The sequence below is a fragment of the Trachemys scripta genome, chromosome 2 (genome assembly GCF_013100865.1).
Source record: "Trachemys scripta elegans isolate TJP31775 chromosome 2, CAS_Tse_1.0, whole genome shotgun sequence".
Lineage (NCBI taxonomy): Eukaryota > Metazoa > Chordata > Testudines > Emydidae > Trachemys > Trachemys scripta.
The window spans coordinates 155369671-155393393 of NC_048299.1; the positions used below are offsets into that span (position 1 = coordinate 155369671).

Consider the following 23723-nt stretch of genomic DNA (forward strand, 5'->3'; position numbering starts at 1 on the left):
TGTAGAGAGCGCAAGCCGAATTAAGATTAAATTCCAGGGGCCAGGCTTTCAAGCATACTATCTTGTACAGCCTCAACAATTTAGATAAGTTACTTATCCAGTGCCTGTAAACCACTACCTTATCCTGGAGGAATATGTCTCTAATCACAGTGGGTTGTCTTACAATATATGTTCTGCTACAAGTCTTCTTCCCACTCACAGGTTTCTTTCAGATAACACTACTAAGAATGGAGAGTAAGGATTTTTATGAAGCTGTTATATTTGCACTCTATGGTCTGGATAAAGAGAGCCAGGCAAGAATTTTAATCTTTTTCAGCTATATATTTTAACAGCATCTATACATCACATTGGATTATTTAAACTACGTCAGTACATTAGGCTACTACAGAATTACATTGCAAATATTTTAGTGTTCTGCATAGCAACAGTCTTATCTCAACAGGGCACAGGAAGTGGTTGGTTCTAGAGAAGCCAATCATTGCTTTATACTACAAGGTAAGACAAGCATTGTTTAAGATTTCCCTAGTGGATAAGGAACCCCCACCCACTAAAATAAACTTGTTTAGAGCTCCATGGTCACCGAGAATAAATATTAAATAGTCCATTATGCATGTCTATACAAGAAAATAAATACCTGCAAACTGGCTTTATAAATTAACTTCCTACAGCTGAATTCCACTGAGTGCAAAACTAATGCTGGTGTATTGGAAAAGTGTAAGCTTACAAAGATGCACTGTCCTACTCTAACTATATAAAGTGTCTTATGAGAAATCAAGTCAGCCACTATTCAGCCTATTAAAAAACAAGACAAGTTACACAGCCCCCTCTGAAAGGGGGGGAAATAAGTACATGCTGACTGCCTCAAATACTGTGATCCAGTTGTATTCAATAGAGCAGGCTACTTACATTCTTTGCTGACTGAAAAGAGCAGCAAAGTAACTAACTTACATTAGCACATTTAAATGAAACCGAAAGCTAGCTTGGTATAAATTGGCAGATCTCCCTTTGCACTAACAATAGGATCTGCCCAGGGATTGATTTTGGGATATTGCAAGATGCCAAACCTGTAACTCACTTCTGATCTTAAGGCTAAAGAGTGTGTTCCTGTACAGTAAAGTACCTATGAGGGAAATAGAAAAGTGGAAGCTGAGGGTTAAGCTGGAGCTCTCGCTGAGTGTTCTACTCTGTGCCTTGAAGTCAAGGCCCCTGTTTGATCAGAAGTAGTTTTGTTGTGAAACAATCAAAAGCTGTTGCAGAGCACACAGCCAGCCACACTGAATCCTCCTATGTGTAATCACACAGAGCAGTAGCCTTTTCAGTCAGTCACTTAAACATACCTTCTGGGGGATTTTGAAGTGGTTGCCTACACCAACAGATCTGATATGTTCAGCTAAGAAGGGAGCCCAGCGGGGTGGTGGTTGGAGGCTTAAGTGCCCATTGTTGAACTCAATGTGGCATTAAAAACCTGAACCCATTCGTTTACCCAAAAAAAGCCCCAAAGCATGTCTCAGATAACACACTACACGGGATAATCACCTCTGAGGCGAAATCTAAACCTCAGGTAGGCTTCTGGCTGTCCCTGAAGATGCAAATGCCACCGAAAGTTAATAGTTCTTTAGGGTGCAGCAGTGACTGCTTCAGCAGCTGACAGCAATTGGAGTGGCTGTGGTAGCCAAACGCTTGCGGAGGTGGTTGGCAAAGTCTACCTGGGTCTGGGAGAGTACTTGGTTGATTATCGTCTTAGGCAGCCAGCCCTGAAAAAGAAGGAGTGTGTTAAAGTGGAGGTATTTCCTGAGCCTAAGGAGTAGGAGGTTGGAGGGAGCCAACCTTGCACCTTAGGTTGCAATGAGATTGGCCAGTGGCTTTGGATTAAACATGAACCACTTATTTCTGGTTGGAATTTCCAGTGAAGATGAAATAGTTTTCACCTGATCCACAGTGGGAATTACTTCAATCAGGAGAATTTCATTTCAAGAAGTTAAACAGCTGCTCGTAATTTCTTAACCTTAGACAATGTTCAACCACCCCCTTCCTAAGGAGTCTGCCTGAGAGGACTCATTTATACTGTTTGAATGCAGTTCACCATGTGCACTTACCTTTAGGTCAATGCTGAGTAGCCAGGTTAACTTGGTCTGCGAAGGATTTTCAGCCAGTGGACGGAGAACCATACAGGTGGGACCGTTCTCAGCTCTGGAGAAGGGCAGGAAAACATTGCATTAGGAAACCAGGGACAATGATTTACCATCCAAATGTGTGTGTCTTCTGTACAGTCCGTTTTAAAGGCAGGAGGGTGGCAATACCTCACCTCTCAGGCCAAGAGGTGCTGCATACACTACTCTCAGGCTGGAGTTTGCTACAGAGCACCAGAAGATGCTTCTAGGGAGAGGCTGCAGCATGCGCCCAGCAGCCAGAAGTTTCCCATGGCACAGTCACTGCTATTCAGGTAGTGGCTTTGTTCCAGTGGGACTTGGCCAGTAGTCTTTCTGCTGATTTAAGTCTCTCTAGCCCTTGACCCCAATTTTTTTTAAATTCAGGTTAAATAAGGGACTTTGAAGAATAGATCTGCTTAACACAGGTGTAAAGTCAGTACTGCAATGAGTGCATGTGCAAAGCCTGGCTGCTAGGCTGAGAGTGGAGGAACTAGCTGCTGCTATCACCATGCTATTCACTAGTAGGGGTGCAGCCCACGCTCCTTCCTGGAGTTAAATTTAAAAATTGCCCAACTATAGTTTCCTATGGAGTGGAGAAATAAGGGTGCATTTACTAGACACCTGGTGGGAGAGGAGGGAGGGCCAGTACCAGTCAAAAGGGAGCAGGGGCTGGGGAAGTTTAGAGTCCTGCCTATTTTACACCTTTGAATCTTTCTTGGTAATGGGAATGAGATAACAGATCAATTCCCTGCCACAGTGGCACCTCCATCTTGGCTGCTGAAGACTGAAATGCTGTAGGGGCTTTGAGCTTAGTAAAGGGACATCTAGGTGAAATTTAATGGCATGTACTATGCAGAAGGTCAGACTAGATGATCTAATAGTCTCTTCTGGCTTTAAACTCCACAAAATGAAGAGCCTCCTGTTCCGTGGCATTTAAGGCCAGGAGCTCCCAGGAGATGGTCTGTAGTACATAGGAGGGCAGGCTAGAGCATCACCTAGATACTTGTACAGTAGAACCCTGTTTAGCTGGTTTAAGTGGGATAAACCAGAGAATGGGAAAATGCAGTGCTATCTAGTGCCCATAAGGGAGATTGCCAACTTCTAGCCCTTGAGTCTTGGTTGGTTGGTGAATGCCAAGAGCCAGTTAAGGGAGGACTGGAGAAACAGGATGTTATAGGCTACAGGATTTCAGTCTTTGGGGAGAAATTGAGATATGACCACTGCCCAAGGCCCAGCGATGGCAGGGAATTGCTAATGGGACAAGATAACAGCTCAAGCAAGCTTGAAATGTATAAAATAGGCAGGACTCTAAACTTTAACATACTCACCAGTTTTACAGCCCTCTTCCCAAACTAGGCTGGTAACAGGAGGCTCTGTACTTCAGTACATCAGCAGCTCCCAGAGCTGGCAGACGTACATGGGCTAGTTCCACTCAAGCTGTTACTTCCAACGTGGCCTCTTGGGTTAGCCACTCCCCTACAGTCCCACCAGACCCCCAGCTCTGGACTCAGACAGCTGCAGCCACACTGCTGTGTGCACCCAAGCTGGGAATGGCGCCTCCCACACACTGTGCAGATGTCCCCTTTCCTGGCTGTCCAACTACTGCTGCTACTTTGGCTCAAGGTTGGTAAAGCAAGATAACAGCCGGAGGGCTCCGTACCTTATAAATCCCTTCTGTTCTGGCATCGCTCCGTAGTTTGTGGCCATCCCTGCCAGGACACATGTAGAGCCCCGTCTTCTAGAACACCGCACGCTGACAAAGTCCCGTGGCCCCACCACATTGCCAGGCGTGGCCGCAGCAGTCTCATGGGTGATCACGGTGTCTTTCCCAATCTTCTGGAGAATCTGGACAGTGACAGTTACACAACGTTAAGCAAAGCCAGCATAACATGGCTGGTTACACAACCGTTCTATTTAATAGCCCAGGGGTTGTGGTGTATGTCTCTCGGTTACTGTGTCTGTGCCACACTTATCCCTAGGACTCCCTGTACTAGGAATCTTGCAATGCATTTAATAAAATTCTGTGCCTTCCTCTCCCCAGCCCCAGCCTGCTGTGTCTACCTCATTGGCGCCGTAGTCCCACGACACTGAGGGGGGCTGTGTTACAGATGAGGGGAATGGATTTCGGTATTCGACGGTAACGTACACGGTGCTCTAGGAGCAGGCTGTGCTGTGTGGGAGAACGTTTAACCTAGTGTGAGATGTGGCTATCAGGCAGGCAGCAGGCCAGCTCTGTTACCGCTTCAGTGTATACACTACACACACCCACTTGCAGTAAGATTCCCTAACCTCCACCTGGAAACACAGGCTGCTCAGATAAAGAAATGGATTTCTACCCTTTGCTGACACCTTGTGGCTATTGCCAAACAAGCTCCACATCAGCTGCAAAGCAGAGCCCAGATAACAGCCGAAGCTTGGAGCTGGCGCTCAAAGGCTGGAACGCCCTTCGGCCCAGTTGTATTTACCCCTTTGGGCACATTAGACGTTTCTCTCTTTAAAATATATAGTAGAAAAACCCTTTATTTTACTGCTTAATCATAAAGGCCCCTCTTCAGCAAAGCATGTGCTTAAGTCCTTGGCTGAATCGGGGCCAAAGCAAGCAGTCCTCCCTCTTCGGAGGACGAATGCAGTTGAGTCTCTCACCTTGATTTCCTTGATGCTTGGATTCCAGTCTCCCATCTGCTCCATTCTTTCCACCAACTCATCATACACAGAGTTCAAGGGCTGGTCCACAACCACCTCCAGCCGGAATACCTTCCCAACGTCTGGGAGCATCTTGCTCAGCACTTTGTCCCCATTCCCCTAAAGGAAGCCCCGAAGAGTTAGTATTCCCAGTAGGTTCAGTTAAGAAAGGACAAGTTAGAAACCACCACAAGTCAGAAATCCTACCGCTATGGTCTCAGTTTTCCAGCCATCCTGGTCCCCGAGGATGCTGAGCGATTTCTGGAGGGCTTCCTCTCCCTGTTTAATGTAGGACATCTCCACTTCACTGAAGGGCTTCTCCTCCAACCTGGAGCCTGAAAGGGGTTGGAGTAGAGGGTTTTACTGGGGCATTTATGCAGTGCTGTTTGCAGCTCTATTCTCTCAATGTCCATTGCATTGCATTCCATAGGACAGAATAACTTAGCTGAACTAAGTAACCTTTCCAGTCCGGCACCAGTGCTGGTGGGCTTAGGAGTGATGCTGGTTTCCTGCTATCTTTCTGTGTTTATATTTTGCAGAATAGGCTGTGCATGTCTATATGCATCAGCAGGTTTGAGTCTATATCACAGCTGCAGCCTCTTAAAGGACCTGAGCCCCGATCCTGCTCCTACGGGAACCAGGTGCAAGACTATCAGGCTTGAATGGTGCGGGATCACCCCCTTTGCTTGTCATTGTACATTTGGCAGACTATGGTACTTACTGAGTAAGGAGCTCCTCCTGCGAACTTGGTTGATCCATTTACTGGGACCAGGGCCAGCAAAGGCGAGTTTATTCAGTTCCTGGCTGATGGCAACAGCCGCCTGCCTTCTCAAGCCTTGAAATGAGAGGGTAAGATTGAAATGAAAAGAGCTACGAACTTCACAGTTTACTTTTCAAGCTTCACTGTTTGTGACCCTGCCTGAAGCTAAAGCTGTTCCTGGCCAATTTCCTCCCATCAGGCCCACGCTGATTTTTTCTTTTAATTTTATTTACCTTCCATCATCACCGGCTCTGTCAGTACATCTACAGAAACAGGGTTTATCATCATCCACACACGGTTGAAGCAGCAACATGTGTATACAGCAGCTACATTTGGTTTGCTTTGGATTTCTGCAAGAGTGGTGCTCTTTTAAAAAAAAATCCATTTAGGCCCTTCCCCAGAGTAACAACTGTATTTGGAGACCAGATGTGGAGCCTAGGATGTGCAAAACACGGGGAACGGGGACTAGCCACATCCCGGGGGTGGCTTAGAATCCAGCAGTTCACAACATTGGAAAATTCACCTGGCACTGAGACTAGAAGCTGTTTTAGAAACTCTACCTATGCTCCTACTTTTCCAATTATACAGCATGCTGGGATTGGAGAGCTGTGCACACCAGTATGTGCAACACCACACCAAGCAGAAGGGAGGCAGACTTCTTCCAAACCTGCAGAATGCCTTTTGCCAAAGGAATGGTCTTTGGCATAAACCTGGTGCAATGTGTAATCTAGACCTCAACCTGCTCCCTAGTCCAGCAGAAACCGAGATAGCCAGAAGCCAAGAAGAGTCTGTTGGAAGTTTCTCTCTCTCTCTCTCTAGCAGTTTGGAAAAGAGAGCAATTGGAGTGGATAATCTAAGTCCTTTCCATGTGAGCTCTTCAAGGCAGGGAGCATGTTTTATCTGTACATTTATGGCACTATAAACAATAGCCTCCCTGGAAACACAGACTGTTCTGCGTTCAGAAACAGGCATACCTTTCCCCATCCAGCTAGAAAGAGTCTCCTGGCAACAAAAAGGGGAGAGGAACAGATTTTAAGGCCAGCTGGGACCACTGGGGACATGGGACAGACCTTTAACTCCAAGGGAACAATGACAATTTACACCAGCTGAGGGTGTGAGCTGCGTAACACACAGCAGAGAATGCCCCCAGTGATCCCTGCTGGCAAACAGGGCATAGAGCAGGGGTGCCTCTAGTTGCTCAGTGTTTGGGGCAATCAGGGGTTGCAGAGTACCCGTAATAGAAATAAACATCACTGCTAAGGAGCAGGAAACGAGGTACTTTGAATCTGACAGTCAAATTCACAGCAATGGGGCCTTCAAGCCACACACCACCACCCCGCCCCAGCCCAGCTCCTGAGGCAGTTGCTGCCCCAGTGACAGCTGCACGTCCCCCTCACCGGTCATGTTGCGCAGATGCCTGTAGGAGATCCCGGCACACAGTTTGAAAGTTGCTGGCAGCATTTTTCTTTTCTGGTCTCAGCTCAGTCTTCCAGCGTCAGTGTCTCCGGGGCTGCCTCTGCTGGACTAGTGTTTCTCTGCTGCAGCTCTCCCCACTCGCAGCCTTAAATACTCCAGCTGAAGGATGCTGGTTAGTCAGCAGAGAGATAAGAAAAGACATCACTTACCCAGGCCTGCTGGGGGCCAAGGCCAAACCCTTCTCATGCATCTGTCATGTGGGCAGCGTTACAAGAGGCAAAGCTGATTAAGGGAACAAGCCTATCCTCCCTTGGCTACATTAACCCTCTGCAGCCAACCAGACGTTCTCTCTCCAGAGCGACAGCTGAGCACAGTTAGACGGACCTAGTCCCAAAGCAAAGGCCGCCAGCAGGCCAGTGCTTGGAGTTCTTGCTGAACTATAATACCGATTCCCAGGCATGTAGCCTAGCGCCACCCGAATGCAGGTGTCCAGCACAGACTGAGAGCGGCTATCTCCCATGCGGTGAAAGACATGGTCACCACAGCTTAGACTGCAGTTCGCCCCAGGCGTGGGGTGTTTTTCTCCCCCATGATTGGACAGCTAGGCCCCAGAGACTGCCATCCATTGCCCTGGATCAGTGCAGCAGGTCACAGGGAAGGGCACTGGATGGCTCACGGGGTCGGCAATGAAACCTGCCTTCACCTAGGACAGGGTTCCCCTTTGGAGAGGTGCTCACAGGCACTGGCTGGCTATTGTAGAGGGGCCCGGGAGTGCCAGGCTAGGGTAACTGAATGGAGCACCGGCGCTTTAAGGAACGAGTTGCATGGATTTGCAAACACAGATCTAGTTGTAACAGGCAGGGCTGGTGGACATGTCCTTTAACTTAGAAAACATGATCTTTAAGGGGGGAGGGGGGAGGGAGAGACGCAGCCTCAGGAAGCCAGTGGAGTCAGTAGCCTTGGGCAGAGCATTAGGAAAATAGAGACCCTGCGTGCTGCTCGACCCTGGGCCAGCCACATGCACCCCTTACAAGGGGCATATCCCATGAGGGGGGCTGGTCTGGCAGCGCGGCCCCCTGCGGATTCAGTCTGGATGCTGGGCATGAAAGGATCCAGCCTCTGGAGCGTGAACAGGAGCAGACCTGGCTGAGGAAAGACGCCGCTGGGAGAAGGGGAGGTGCTGTATAGGCAGCAGTCCCACCTGTGTGAGCGAGGATGGGGGAAGTCGGTTGGAACTATGGCGTGGGGCTACACAGGCATCTCTGAGCAGAGGGCTGCCCCATTATGTACATCCTTGCACCCTCAGAAGCCCCTCACCTCCCCCCCCCCCCGTGCCTTGAGTGGTCTGAACTCAGCCGCCCCCCAGAGCCTCCTGGGAGTGAACAAAACCATTGGCTTTGGGGGAGGGGAACTCCGCACCCCCACCATCCCTTAGGGGCATCACTGACCAAACCTGGCCCTGGGGGTGTCAGCATGCCCCCATCTGAAGCTGGTCGGGATGGAAGGAGGGAATCTACACAGCCACCTAATACAGCTTCCTTGCACAGCGAGTTTTAGGAACAGATCTCTCCCCCCACGCCTACCCCAGGAGCCTGGGCAGATGGGCATTCTCCCGGCACATCGGGGGCAGGGGGACACAATCTGCCCCTCGAGCTGGAGAAGGCTGTCTGGCTCCTGGCTCATCCACTCCCCAAGGCACGGTGCAGGATTCGAACCCTACGGGACATGTACTAACTGAAGCAACCTTAATGAACAGCAGCAGCACTTGGCTTTTATGTGCTCTTTCATCCATAGAGCTCGAAGAGAGGTCAGTACCATCAGCCCATTTTACAGAGGGGGAAACTGAGGCACATGGGGGGACATGCTCAACAATCCAATGGCTGGGAGATGAATCACTGAGGGTGATTAACCATGGGAACAATTTGCCAAGGGGCGTGGTGGATTCTCCATCCCTGACCATAGAGATCTGCTCTAGGGATGATTTTGGGGAGGGTCTCCAGCCTGTGGTTACACTGGAGGCCTGACTAGCTGATCACAGTGGTCCCGTCTGGCCTGGGAATCTCTGAATGTACCAGGTGACCTGGCAGGGCAGGGGACAGAGCCCAGGTCTCCCCATAGGCACTGCTCTGCAGTGCAGTACAGATGCAGTCAGCCGAGGGAAGGGGAAGTCCCCCTACACTGAGGTTTTCAAAAAGCATGTATTTGCGGGGCCAATATCTCCTTCAGAGGTTGGATTATCTCCCAGCAGGGTGGGCAAACTGACAGCGAAACGATAACACTCAAGGATGGGATGACATTTCCCAGATGAGTTACAGCCAGAGAGACAAAGGCTCAGAAGAGCCAGTGAATCACCAGCTGCTTCCTTTGACGTCAGCGTTCGTACCCTTGTGCGGGGAGCCTGACCTTCCACTTGATGTTGCAAGAATGGAGGAGGCATGAGGGCAGCCCCCTCTGCGCCATTAACCCCACAGTCCGGCCTCAAAGCCAACATAGAGGGGCTGGGGGAGGGGGGCGTGGCCAGGGCACTGGGCTGGGACTCAGGAAAACTGGGCTCTGTTCCCCAGACCTGCCAGGCAACTCCCCCATTTTCCCTCCGACCCTTTGTCTTGCGAGCTCTCTGAGGCAGGGACGGTCTCCAGTTATGATCCCGTGCAGCACCCAACATGGGGTCCCAGCCGCTACATGCTACCATAATACAAACAACTGCTACTACTGAGAGCAAGAACATGCATGTCACCTGCCAGCAGCCTCCAGTTCCTCGACCCGACATAACTCAAACTGCTGGGCCGTAACAGGTTCCACCCAGGGCAGCATCACAGCTTGGATGCCTGCAGCTGGCCCAGGCGTGAACGTAGGCCTCAGGCAAGGGTAAAGTCAGGGGCCAGTTCCACACGTGGGAAACGTTTCTCTCTGGCAGAACAATTTAAAAACCAAGCAGCTGCTGTGGGATGCTGCTCGGGCCGTGGAATGGGCTCAGGGGAGATGGGCAAGTGGGCAGGTGAATTTCAGACACAGCCATCGGGCTATCATGTCACCAATTCACCCACCCCTCCCAGCAGAGTGTGTGACTAGCTACCTCCACCCCCATCCTCACCCTGGCTAGCATGCACTTCCCCCTCTCTAAATCATGCTGTGATTGTGTGCCTGAAGGCCACTGCAAAGAAACAAACAAACAGCCTTTTCTGTCATGCTAGATAAGAGATATCGAGCATTTAAGTGAGTAATAAAATCAATTAGCTGGAGCTGCCTGGTAGGATTAGGATAAAGTGTTTTAATACAGACAGATAAACTATCAGTCCTGGCTGCAAATTACACAAGCAACAACTGAAGCACAGCCTGGAGCTGGTTTTCCTCACAACATGGGTCCATTACGGTCCCCGCACCACGCTCAGCTCCAATCGAACATCTCTGAGCAAAAAGGTTTGGGGTGAAAAGTGGCTTTTCAAACAATAGGGATATTTCTGTATGTTTTCCACTCCCCCTCTCCCGCATACAGAGAAAAGGGTCTTTTTCTCTTTCAGAGTATTTGCACAGAAAAGACTCACCATGTTGTGATGCAGTCACAGAGCAGAAAGGTTCCAGGTCTGAGCATGGTGTTCTGAGGGGGACGGAGATCTATACGTACAGTGACCAGATAAAGTCAGCAACAGTCCCTAGAAGGAAAAAAAACAGTATGTAAGAAGGTCACATTTCACTCAGGAAGAGTTTTTCCTCCTATCCCAAATATTGAAGACTCACCTCGGATGTATTGCTTGGCTGGTTCTTTGTTTTGTTTAGAGCGGGTAGAAACACGCAGGGGGAAAGTGCAATTTTTGGGTGAAAATTAAGATTTTTATTTTTTAATTAAAAAAAGAAGAAGTTTCCAGCCAGCTCTTTTAATGCCAGCTCTTTGCTGGAATTCGCAGCTCAGCTGACAACACAGGCACGGGAGCAAAAGCTGAAATGAAGGGATGGATCCCTCGATAAATTGCCCTGTTCTGTTCAGTCCCTCTGATACATCTGGCATCTGTCACTGTCAGAAGACAGGATCCTGGGCTAGATGGACCATTGGTCTGACCCAGTAGGGCCGCTCTTATGTTCTCTGCCATTCGCAGGAGTTTTGAAAGATTTTCCAACAAAACCAGAATTACAAGGCCCATGCCAGGTGTCTATTTGGCTGACTGTATGGCTCCCACCACCGTGCCAGACACCTCCCAAGTAGGGTGACCAGATGTCCCGATTTTATAGGGACAGTCCCGATTTTGGGGTCTTTTTCTTATATAGGCTCCTATTACCCCCCACCCCCGTCCCGATTTTTCACACTTGCTGTCTGGTCACCCTACTCCCAAGCCTCCCTGAGTTCAGCCTGGCAGTCCCTGGCAGGCAGGGCAGCATAGCCCCAGTTGACCGAGGAGGAATGGACACACACTCTACCCCTAAGCTGGACTAGAGACGGGCAGTCGGCTTAGACCAGCTTTCCCAACGCCTCCCCCTATGGAGGCGCACAGCTCAGGACGTTCCAGTCGGGGATCAAGGCCCATCTCTGGTGGTGGCCACAGCAGAGGCTAGTCTAGCCTGAGAGAGAAGCTGAACCAGACCCCTGAGTGCAGCTCTGCATGCTGACCAGCACTGGCTAGCAGTGCCCCCTCTCCAGAGTTAGCTTGCAGGTGGCCAGTGCTGCTACTGACCCTGCCTCACCTCCTCCCAGAGCAGATAGGTCATATTCGGTTACTTTAACTCTTGCAAAAACCATCCAACACCCAGCTCCAGCTGTCCTGGGGAAAGCCAGTGTGTGAGAGCATGCCTCCAGTTCCACCACCTTTGTCTGGGTCTCCGGTAACACAGACGGGGCCCTGGTGGACGGCTCAGGAACAGGGATGGGGGTGAAAGCTTGCTTAGCCTGGCTGCGGGTGACTATTCCCACCCTCTTGGCTAGCTTCACATGGTTGGCCAAGTCTTCCCCCAGCAGCATGGGAATGGGATAATTGTCATAGACTGCAAAAGTCCACATTCCTGACCAGCCCTTGTACTGGACATGCAACGTGGCTGTAGGCAAGGTTACAGACTGTGACACGAAGGGTTGAATTGTCACTGTAGCCTCTGGGTTGATGAGTTTGGGGTCCACTAGGGATTGGTGGATAGTTGACACTTGAGCCCCAGTGTCCCTCCAAGCGGTAACCTTCTTTCCGCCCACTCTCAAGGTTTCCCTTCGCTCCGAGGGTATGAGAGAGGCATCTGGGTTTGGGGATCTTTGGTGTGATTGGGGTGTAATGACCTGTAATCGGTTGGGGTTCTTGGGGCAGTGAGCCTTTATATGTCCCAGTTCATTACATTTAAAACATCGCCCTGCTAAGGTATCACCGGGACGAGGTTGGTTGGTGGAGACTGGTGTGGTGGGGTGAGAAGGCGTCTGGGGTTTCCCTTGGGATGTGGGTGGGGCCTTGGGTTGTCCCCGGTGGTAAGGTTTTGTTTCGGCTTGCCCCTTCTGGTATTCGCTCCAACTGCTACTAGTTTTTTTCTTTTCTGCCACCTCCACCCATTGGGCTCCAATCTCCCCTGCCTCAGTTACAGTTTTGGGCTTCCTATCTAGGATGTACCTTTCTATTTCCTCAGGAACACTCTCTAAAAACTGCTCCATTTTTACTAGGGAAAGCAGATCTTCCAGAGATTTAACATTTGCTCCTGATACCCAGGCATCACAATTTTTGTCAATGTGGTAGGCATGACGGGTAAATGACACATCTGGTTTCCACTTTAGGGCTCTGAACCGCCGACGGGCATGCTCGGGTGTTAGCCCCATTCTGAGTCTGGCCTTGTTTTTAAAAAGTTCATAACTGTTCATGTGTTCCGTAGGCATTTCAGCCGCCACCTCTGCTAAGGGTCCACTGAGCTGCGGCCTCAGCTCTACCATGTACTGGTCTGCAGTGATGCTGTATCCAAGGCAGGCCCTTTCAAAATTTTCTAAGAAGGCCTCAGTATCATCGCCTGCCTTGTAGATGGGGAATTTTCTGGGATGGGAAGTGGTACCTGGAGGGGGGTTGTTAGCATTGGCTGGTGCATCCTGCTTAGCCTTTGCTACTTCCAGTTCATGCTTCCTTTCTTTTTCTCTCTCCTCCATCTCTTTTTCCTTCATCTTCATCTCTTTTTCTTTCAGCTCCATCTCTCTCTTGTGGGCCTCCTCTTTGGCTTTTTCTTCTCTTTCCCTCTGCTCTGTCTCAAGTTTTGTTAATTGAAGCAGTCTCTGATGTTTTCTTTCATTTTCTTCTGCTTCTAGTTTGGCCAGTTCTATTTTGTTAGCTATTTCTTTGGTAGTCATTTTCCTGTTTTCTTGTGCTGGGTAACCCCCTCTGCAGTTGATTGAAACTGGGAAGCTGTTTTCTGAAACTTGCTAACTAGCTACTCCAGAGGATGTAAAAAGAAAAAAAAAAAAACAATTCAGCTTGTAAATACCTTTTACCAGTCATTTGCTAATTGAACCCTTCTCTTAACAAAGGACCTGTAAAAAAACTTAACACCTCTGCCTTCAGGCAAGGAGAGATAAGATATGCATCTATCTACTTCCAGCTCGGCTTTCCAAGCAGCTAGAAGGAAAAAAAAATCTCACTGGCTTTTGGGTTTAAAACGATCCCACCGCTATTCACCATGTCAGGACTGAGATCCCCACTTTGAACTTTAGGGTACAAATGTAGGGGCCTGCGTGAAAAACTTCTAAGCTTAACTACCAGCTTAGCTCTGGTTCGGCTGCCACCATCAATGGATTCCCTCCCTGGGAAGCCTTGAAAAACCCTCACCAAATCCCTGGTGAAAACAAATCCAAAACCCCTTGGATCTTAAAACAAGGAGAAATTAACCATTCCCCTCCTTCCTCCCACCAACTCCTGGTGAATCAGTTCCAACCCCCCCCCTGGGATCTACAACAGGGAGAAATTAACCATCCCCCCTCCTTCCTCCCACCAACTCCTGGTGAATCAAGATCCAAAACCCCTTTGGATCTAAAACAAGGAAAAATCAATCAGGTTCTTAAAAAGAAGGTTTTTAATTAAAGAAAAAGGTAAAAATCATCTCTGTAAAATCAGTATGGAAATAACCTTACAGGGTAATCAAACTTAAAGAGCTCAGAGGACTCCCCTCTAGTCTCAGGTTCAAAGTACAGCAAACAAAGATAAACACTCTGGTAAAAGGTACATTTACAAGTTGAGAAAACAAAGGAAAACTAACACGCCTTGCCTGGCTATTTACTTACAAGTTTGAAATAGGAGAGACTTGTTTAGAAAGATGTGGAGAACCTGGATTGATGTCTGGTCCCTCTCAGTCCCCGAGAACGAACACACTCCCAAACAAAGAACACAAAACAAAAGCCTTCCCCCCCCCAAGATTTGAAAGTATCTTGTCCCCTTATTGGTCCTTTAGGTCAGATGCCAGCCAGGTTACCTGAGCTTCTTAACCCTTTACAGGGAAAAGGATTTTGGAGTCTCTGGCCAGGAGGGATTTATAGTACTGTACACAGGACAGCTATTACCCTTCCCTTTATAGTTATGACAAGGGGGCTGCCCACCACTGCCCCTGGAAATAGATGTCAGTAGAGAACACACACCCCTCACCCCCAGAGAGTGGCTCTCTCAGCATGGCTGGTCTGTGGTTTACTCGGTTGGTAACAGGGATTGTTTTGCAGCCACACATGTTGGTCCCAGTACTGCACTCTGCCCCACCCCAGCCACTCCACTGGCTGTTGTGAACCTGGATAGCTCTATCTGCAAACCCCAGGGACAGTGCCGTAGGCGTTGCGTTGGTGGGACAGCCAGCTGGACGCCCGCATTGCGGCTGGTGGATAAAGAGTCTAAATGCAATCGTTCATGTCGCGTCTTTCATAGGAATCACGCCCCCAGAACTCTGGAGCTGAGCTGCAGATAAACAGCAGCAGAGGGACAGAAAGTCTAGGCATGGCCAGGGGAACAGCGGTGTTTGCAGGGGAGAGAGTCTCCATGTGCATAGGCACAGGGAGCAGACCACTGTGACAATGGGTAATGAGGAGCCATCCCAGACAGGGGAACCCTGAACCCTTCAAGCTTCATCTTCCCCAGAGGTGCTGGTCAGACTAGGTAGCCCAGAGCCCCTGTGGTTGTGCAGCCTGTACTTATCCACACAAAGCAGTCGCTCCCGAAGGCAAGGCCTCTGTCCAAGGACATGGTTTTATTTTGAAAAGTGTCCAAAACCAAAACCACCCCCAAGAGCTCAGGACAGAGCCACCTCTGCAGTTCCTGGTCCCAGACGCTAGTGTCAGTTGTAAGACCAGAAGGGCTGGTGGGCTGGTCCCCTGTGTGACGTGCCAGAGAGTGCCTGCAGCAGAGGGATTGCTGAGAAAGGAGCGCTGTCTGAATGGGACAGGCCGTCTCACTGCACCAACCACCACCGATTTCAAATCAACGTTCTCACCTCCCAAAGCGGAGTGAGCCTGGGTCTCGGAGCGGCAGGGTTCGGATTCCCAGAGCCCAAGGCTCCAGCCAGACCTTCTGAGTAGAACAGTAGAGTCCTGGGAAGCTGACCGCGCGGGCGATCCACGCTCAGAACATAGCCACAGGTTCCATTTTACAAATCGCAGCTCCAATGCGAACAATCCCACCATGGGGCCCCGGAGGCCTTTGCTGCAGCGTGACCCGCTCGGCAAGGTGCTTTGTTTCTCCCAAGACTCTCCCAAGACAGGGGCAATTGCAACTGGAGGGGTTAAGTGTGCTGGCTGGCTCCTCACACCAAGGCAGAGTGGCCCTAGATGCCGGGGTGAAGTGCCACTGCCCGGCTGGCAGGCGCTGGGAGAAATGCCACCCTAGAGACTAATTCAGAGCCAGGATGGAAAAGGCTGCCTGCAGCACAGCGCCGAGCTGCCAGGTTTGTCTGGAGCCAGGACATCGGGGGAGCCTGGGGAAAGACAGGGGGCACCGACGTTAGAGGCCTGCACGCTCCTGGGCAGGGAAAGAGGAGTGACCCAAGACAGGTTATTCACTCAGTATCGTAACAACGCCTGGCTCGGACACAGCTTTCTCCTCACATCCCCGGGAGCCAGGGCAGTGCTATGATCCCCCGTGTACAGATGGGAGAGCTCAGTGACTTGCCCAGGGTCACACAGGAAACCTGTGGCAGAGAAGGGCCAATAGACCAGGCTTACTGTAGGGGCAGTAATCGCCTACCCCCTTCTATTAGCCACTGGGGCCAAGTGTGGAGAGCGGGTTCCCCTAAAACTGAGCCGAGACCCTACGGGACTGAAGTAAGGGGGTTTCAATCAGCTCCTGGTAAAGGCGGGACGTGAACTGGCAAAGTGCTGAGGATCCAGCATCGGCCCCATGGAGCAGAGCAGGGGCTCGCGTGCTCGGCTCACAGCTGCAGGGGGATGCCGCGAGCCCAGCCTGAGCTCACCCTCACACAGAGCTGAGGGTTCTTTGGCTCGTTCGGTTTCCAGAGCAACAGGAACAGAGGCGATTTTCCCTGCTCTCCTCACCGTTTGCAGGGAGCATCCGCGCAGCCAGACCTTGGAGAGAGAGAGAGAGAGAGACGTGGAAGGCAGGGCTGGCTGCACAGAAGGTACTTATGGCTGGAAGCACCAGATGCTCAATTGCTGCATCAGAGAGGGAGAGGTAGGTGCTGGGTGCCTAGAACCGTCACACTGCCATTGGATCTAATGCTCCCCCAGCTAGGGGATGCAGCTGGTTTCCTCGGGACTCGCTCGGGGACGGGCAGTCAGACACCCAGTCTGGCTGGTTATGCAGGGAAGGGGAGGCTGACAGTTTTGTTACCGGGATTGTCTAGCGGAGGCTGGCAGTTTGCTTTCAGCATGGAAAGGCTGGGCCCCAGGCTCCCAGCGTGAAAGGCCCAGAAAGGACTGTCTGGAACAGACTATTTTCCATCTCCCATCCAGCCGTAGCCTTAAGCACCACTTTGCTTTTAGGCTCTGAGCTCTTTGGGGCCAGGCTGGTCTTTACTCCAGATCTGCCCCCAGCCAGCATGATGGTGCCCAGCGTGGTGACCTCTACGTGCTACTGCACAGAGACATGAAACCACAGCAGCAACGTCCCGGAGGTTCCTCGCCTTCTCTCCTGCAGCTGGGAGCAGGAAGCTCAACAGGCTGTTGGGGTTGAGAAAGGGCCCATTTCCTCTTAGAGACATTTACAAGTCTCTCGTTGACCTTGCTGACATCGCAGGCACCCCAGGCCCAGCTTTGCCCCGGAGCAGGGGCATATGCAGGAGTAAAAGCCAACGGCTTTTGGAGGGGCACGTTGTGTGCCCCTGCCGGGGCCCCCAGAGCTGGTCACTAGCACTCTGGCTGTTTCCAAAGGAAGCCTCCCCAGCTCCCCAAGCATTTTACAATGCAGCTCACCCTCCGTCCTCAACACAGTGATGGACAATAGGGTCCCAGCAGGCCATTGGGATCAAGCTGGAGCACTGCACGCTGGGACCTGTAGTCTCCATAGGGCAGATGCAAGACTTTGCCCTATTACACGGTACGTAGGCGCTCCAGTCGTGGACCTCCTGTGCCAAGCGCTGTACAAACAAAGCCAGTCCCTGCCCCAAAGAGCTCACAGTTTGGGTTGGTCCAAACAGGGTGGATATGGCAACATGCAGAAGTTAGGGGGGTTGTTCCAATCGGAATGACACCCGCCTTTCATGGGACACTTCAAATAGTTTGTTTTGGACAATTTTGCCTTGGAAACTTATCAAAACGAAATTTCCTATTTTTTCTGTCCAAAAGAAACGTTTCAAAACATTTCTTTTCATGGGAGATTTCATCCACGTCAATACCGTTTTGCAGAAACAATTGGTTTAGTTGAAACTGCATTTTCTGGCTGAAAACTATCTGGACACAACGTTTTCAACCAGCCTCATTTAGAATCTTGCCTCAGACACAGGCCTCAAGTCCCTGGCAAACGTATTGAAATACAGCATTCTGTGCCCTCAGCCATGTACTAAACACAGATCATAAACAGCACCCCTTGCTGCCCAGACAATGACAACACCAACAAAGAATTAGGCCCCTCTCCTAAAGAAGGACGTGCTATCTAGCTGCCCATGGGGGTCTGCAGCCCATGGGCAGCCCTGATTTAAGGGCTCTATAGTTTGGTTCCCAAGTGAGCCCGGTGTCTGCAATCTACATCCCCTCCACACCCACAGCACACAATCCTCCTGCACTTTGGGCTTCTGTGCCTAGTCTCACTGCTCAGCAGCCAGCAATGGGCCCGCAGGGAAAGAGGTCTGGCACCCAAACAAAAGCCCGGTACCCCACAGCAGAGCTCTGCCGCAGCCCGTACTGCTCCAGGGGCTCAGGTGGCAAGCAGCCATCTCAGGGAGATATGGGGCACCCTTCCCCAGGAATGGGGGGCCCAGCAGGGGCAGAGGGGGGTTGATTCTAGCCCCCAGCTGGAGGTGGGGCTGCAAACACAGGCTCCCTTATGCAGGGTGGAGGAAGGAATTTGGAAACAACGGGCCCCCCGATTCCCACATACACTGAGGCCACCTCACCCAACTCTCACCCTGGCAAGGGGCGGAGACCATCTGCTCCCATCTTAAAGCCCCTTTCCTGTGCCAGAGTGGCGTACAGGGGCTGTAATAAGCCTGCGAACCAGGCCTGGCACCTCTGAGCTTCCCAGGGCAGGGAAGGCAACTCAGGCCTGTAATCCCCAGAGCCCATGCTGGGACAGCGGTGCAGGGATCCCAGCCCCGTCTCCCTCCAAGCAGATATATCAAGGAGCCAGGGCCTTTTGCCATGCGTGCAGCCCTCAAATCCCAAGGTCCTGCCTGCTCCACAGACACCGAGGATCATGGGTCACTTCCCGAGGAGTCAGGGTTCCCTAGGGTCCTTGGCCAAGCTGTCCTCTCCCCAGCCTGCTGCGCAGCGTGTGCTCTGGACATCTGGCTGCTACCCCCGCACTGGCTGCATGTCTAGAGGGCTCTCGTAGGAGATCCATTGAGAGAACGAGATCCCGGGCAGGGCTGACCCCTCTCAGCTCAGCCTGGCATAGTGCAACTAGCCCGTTCTCTCAGACTCAGACCGAGGGCCAGGCTAGTCACGGGGAGCCCAGAGCTGCTGCATTCTCTCTTTGCAGGTGTGTGGAAGTCCCTGCCCGTGAGACCATGCTACCAACCAGACAGTGCTGAGAAGATTCCAGAATCCATTCCCCTAGGAATGGCCTGGGTTACCATGAACCACACAGAGGGGATGGGGAACGGTAATCAGCCCGACGAGAACACAACATGGTCTCCTTTGGCCCCGGAGCCGTCCCTGTGGGAGTCCCACACCATCGTGGTGGTGGCTGTCTTCTGCTGCGTGTGCCTGCTGCACTTATCTGCCTTCCTGTACACCATCTGCTTCCAGATCCAGGGCCATTCCAGGCCAGCCCCCCGCCTGGCCAGCCCCGGTGTCTACGAGGAGAATGAGATTTCCACCTTCCAGCCATCCCCCTCCGCCACGGACACGCCAGCCAGGGCCAACCCCTCCTGAGAGCAGCAAGGGGGTGAATCCAAGACACCTCTGAGGCCAGCACTGCGGCTGGTGTAAGTCAGGGAAGCTGCTGATTTCAATGGAGCAAAACTGGTTTGCATTCGCTAGGGATCCGGCCTAAGTGGTTCACCGGCTGGAGCACATGGTTTAAGGGCCCAGCCACTGTTTGCACCAGTGTGACACAGAGGGGGTTAAATCGCAGCGTCTAGCAGCCTACTGTGTCTTTGATAGGGGCTGCAGCACCAGTCCTGGACACCGATGGCGGATGACGCCGATGGCTGGCAGCCCCGAGGGAGCTCTCCCCAGGCCCAGCGGGGTCTCAGCGTGCTACAAAGGGCTGAGATCATTCAGCAGCTCGACCAGTCCTAGTGGGGGAGACTGTTCCACCTGACCACGCCCATGCCTGCCCCCCGCCCTGCACCTGGTAACTGCGGGGGGGGCCCCTCTCCTCCATAGGAGGCAGCACAAAGCTGTGTCATCCCACAGACAGCACGGGGTGGAGCGGGCAGTCTGTGAAATCCCAGGGGAAAGCCATCCTGCAACCTTGGGGGGGCAAGTGCTGCTTAGCCCGTGGGCCCAGTGCAGGGTCCAGCCACTGCAGGACCTGGCTCGTGAGGCTGGTGTCAGCCTTTTCCCTGGAGAACCCCCATGCACCAGGCTCCCCTCCATGAACACGGCACATGTGGTGAGCAGGACGGGCTTGTGCCTGGGGCGCTGGGCGGGGACTCCGGAGACACAGGGTCAGGTCCCAGCTCTGCCACATGCTGCCTCCGTTACTCTCTCTAGGCCCCTTCCCGCAGCTGTGGATGGGGAGAAGGACCCTCCCCTTGGTCAGGCTGTGAGCTCTCTTGGGCAAGGACTGTCCTTGCTACATATAGCACCAAGGGGTCTTGAGTGCCACCGAAATGTAGCCTGCAGGATGCAAACCCTGCAGCAGCCTCCATCCCAGACCCAGCTGCAAGTACAGGAAGCTTTTTAAGTTGCAGTCACTACAGTGTTTTACCTTGTTCTCCAGGAGCTGGGGATCGAGTCTTCTCTCACGCAAGCAGCTCTCTCTTCCCCCAGGCTCCAGACAGGGGCTTTTAGCCAGAGGGAAAACGCATGCAGCTTGCAGGAAAAATCCCCCTTGCAAGTGAGCCTGGGAGCTTCCCCTTCCCACAGGAACAAACAGAAGAGCCCAGTCCTCTCTGCACCAGGGCCCCATTGGTGGCACCTGTGGGAGGAGGCTGGTGCTAATTGATCCAAGGCAGCAACTTGCAGGTGTGTGAGGGGCTTTGGCTTCAGTCTGAAACCTGTGCCAGGCTCCGATACAGGTTGAGCCATGGACTAGCTCTCCGCAGGCCTGCCCCACCCACTCACCAAGGGTGGTCAGGGGACTTGGGCACTGCCATCTGGTTTCCCTCCTCACCCAGGCGCTGCCTGGGAGCCACGTGGTAATAGTGCAGAGGGCGAGTGCGCCTGGAGGGAGCACAGACAGCTGTCAAGGGTGGGACAGCAAGGACCTGCCACCAGCCTACACTGCAGCACAAGGCGGGGAGCTGCCAATGGCCCTGCAGCTAGGGAGGGGTGTGGAGATGCTAGAATCCAGCTCCCCCACCCCTCCAGGCAGCTGGGCCCCTTTGTCAGCTCCCCCTCCCCACCACGGAGCCCGCCACTGCCAGGAACAGACCTGCTGCCCTAGCCACCACTCCGTCGGCCTGCTCCCACAGCAGGGGTGGAAACGCTCCCTGGGGACGCTTCCCTCAATTCTGCAGGTTGCAGGACTGGCCCCAGGGGGATGAAGGTGAGGAGTCTGAACTATGAGGTGCTTTCCTTTCCCTGGCTGGGCAAGCAGCAAGAAGAGTAACCCTCTGCCTGCACTGGCCATTCCCCCATCGTTGGCCAAGTGCTCCAGGAGTGCCCCAGCCGGCCCGCCGTGGCTGCAATGGGCACTGCTACCAAGGGGGGCGCTTGCCCTGCCATTACTGGGCCTGCTCCTGTCCAGTGCGGGGGGAGGAGGACCTGTCTTCAGCATGGTCAGTTTTGGGGCCCCGAGAGCTGGGGGCAGTACCACCAGTTCTGCAGAGGGCAGCAGGCTGTCGGGCCGGCCCACCACAGAGGGCATCAGCAGAGCAAGGGGGTAAAAGGGCCAGAGCAGAAGCCGGGTCCTGATGCCTTGTTTCCCACAGACCCAGCTGGGCTACAGCAGCAGCCCCTGTGCATTGCAGATACCTGGGTCCCCTGGCAAGGGCCATGTTCACCAGAGCCCGTCTCCCTGCCAGGGTCCCCACTTGCACTGGCATTCCTCCCCTGCCCTCGGGCCAGATTCTGAGGAGAGATCCTGGCTGGTGGGGTGCACCCCCCACGTTGGGTGCTGAGCTGAAAATCTGACCCTGAGCACACAGCCTTGCACTGCTTCCACCCAGTGGCCAAGAGAGCTCCCTGCAGCTCAGGGGTCTGACAACTCATTGAAAAACCAAAGCGCAAAGCCAGGAGGGTTATTTCAAAGACCGTTTTACCTCGAATGGGCTGTAGGGGATGCACTCACGAACCGCAGGGAGGATGAAGAGGCTCAGGGCTTATGGGACTGATCTTATTTGGCGGGGAGTGGTGGGTTTCTAGGGCACATGGGGGCCTGGCAGAGAACCAACAGTTTCTGCTTCTAGAACGGCAGCATGGGCCGGTGCTTAGAGCACAGCAGCAGATTTGGTCACTGTGTCCCCAAGACACCTTAAGGAACAGTCCCACTCTGTGCCTCAGTTTCCCCATATCTGTGAGATAGATGATGGCACATACCTCTGTTAAATGCTTTGGGAGCCATGGCTGAGGAGCTAAGGAGTGTTATCACTGCAGGAAAACATCCCTTGGAAGGAGCTCTCTCCTCGTTATTCAGAAGATTCTTGTGTGTTGGTTAGCTCAGTGCTAGGCTGGAAGCCTGGAGTCTCCCTTCCATGGAGCAGCACAGGACAGCCAGCTGAACAGGGGCAGCTGTTGCAAGTTATGGCCTCAATCCTGCAATCTTACCTGCCTGGGCTGGCCCCATCACTCACATGGGGCCCAAAAATCCAGCTGCATGGATCTGGTTGTAGGACCCGGCCCTGTCTTTGCACTGCCTACTGAATGGCTTTGACAACCTTGCGTGGCTGATCAGTGAAACAGAAAGTATCATATGCACACACAGCGCTCATGTTTCTAGGGGAAGGTGTGTATATTGTTACTGGTGGGGGGGCAGGAAAACCAAAAATACCTGTATATCCGGAAGTTACAAGGGCACACTCCAAAAAATAAAAATGACCATGCATGTAATTTCAGTGCTTTACAAAACAGAAGAGGAAAAAAAAGAAAACCAACCTAAAATATAGTCCTGTAATTAAATTACAAATTAGAAAGTTGTAAAAGCTTACTACAAAAATACAGCGGAGTAAGAGGGCTTCTCCTCGATTGGGGTAAAGTGACATCCACTTCTTCCTCTGAGAGGTTGGGTTTGTTGTGTTTTAAATTCCCCATAAAAATATCCCTGAAACATAGATGTGTACAAGTCACCACATGACTTGCTTTGCTGCTTTTAGCTTTAAAATGTACATCCAGGCACTCACCATATAAGTATTTACACGTTTACAAAATGTACAAAAAACAAACCATATATGCCAGAATCAGGAATTTACAGTGTAAAAAACCAGTCCAAAGCCCATGGATGCTGAGAGAAAGGAAAATACAAAAATACAGGTGTCTTTTTGCAAGGGGGAAATTCAGTCTTGCTTGGAATCCCCAGAGCTTCCCGCTGGAGAAACTGGCATGAGACAGCACCCTATCCTTGCATAGAAACAGACACTGTCCATGTGGCGCACAGTCTCTCTCTGGACAAGGTCAGTGGGTCACAGAGCATCTTTCAGCAAAAGGCAGTTCTCAGTCTGCTTAACAAACACACCCATTTTCTCTCTCACACACCCCGTTTTCAATGGTATCAGAAGACCTTTTCCTCTCCGACGAGATGGAGCAGGATACAAACATGGTCAAGAAACTTTCTCTGCCCAGCCCCCCCATATAGAATCGTTGTAAGTTCTTCAAAAAACCAAGCAGGGATTATTTCAGGATCTCTGTTGAGGCTCCAGGGATAAGAGACACAGCATCTGAAACAATCTTTCCCGGTTCATTTACACTGAAGCCATCAGTCTGTATTTTTCAGAGGGACAGTCATGTCATCTAGGCCCAAGAGTTACTTTTTCCTAAATGAAGTGTTTCACAGAATTTAATAATTGGATCAACCCGAAAG

General features: G+C 51.8%; 2 protein-coding genes across 4 annotated transcripts in view; both read right to left on the reverse strand.

Moving 5' to 3' along the window:
• Nucleotides 1–1018: 1018 nt before the first annotated feature.
• Nucleotides 1019–7141, reverse strand: STAR (steroidogenic acute regulatory protein). The gene is made up of 7 exons (XM_034761973.1): nucleotides 6990–7141; nucleotides 5554–5667; nucleotides 5040–5167; nucleotides 4794–4952; nucleotides 3811–3995; nucleotides 2097–2190; nucleotides 1019–1754 (listed from the first exon to the last, which is right to left on the reverse strand). Exons 1-7 carry the CDS (start codon nucleotides 7051–7053, stop codon nucleotides 1638–1640), a joined length of 861 nt encoding a protein of 286 aa, XP_034617864.1. The 5' UTR covers nucleotides 7054–7141; the 3' UTR covers nucleotides 1019–1637.
• Nucleotides 7142–22735: 15594 nt separating this feature from the next.
• LOC117873014 (G protein-coupled receptor kinase 5-like) overlaps nucleotides 22736–23723 on the reverse strand; it is a 65443-nt gene continuing 64455 nt past the window's right edge. For all 3 annotated transcript variants that reach the window (XM_034761971.1, XM_034761970.1, XM_034761972.1), the window contains one exon: nucleotides 22736–23676. The gene's annotated coding sequence lies outside the window, so the exon portion shown is untranslated. The remainder of the gene's footprint in view (nucleotides 23677–23723) is intronic.

Coding starts and splice junctions, on each gene's coding strand:
- STAR (XM_034761973.1), bottom strand. CDS start 7,053: ATGCTGCCAGCAACTTTCAAACTGTGTGCCGGGATCTCCTACAGGCAT. Junction 3,996..4,793: donor CAAGCATCAAGGAAATCAAG/GTGAGAGACTCA, acceptor GTCACTGTCCAG/ATTCTCCAGAAGATTGGGAA. Junction 1,755..2,096: donor TACTCAGCATTGACCTAAAG/GTAAGTGCACAT, acceptor CTTCTTTTTCAG/GGCTGGCTGCCTAAGACGAT.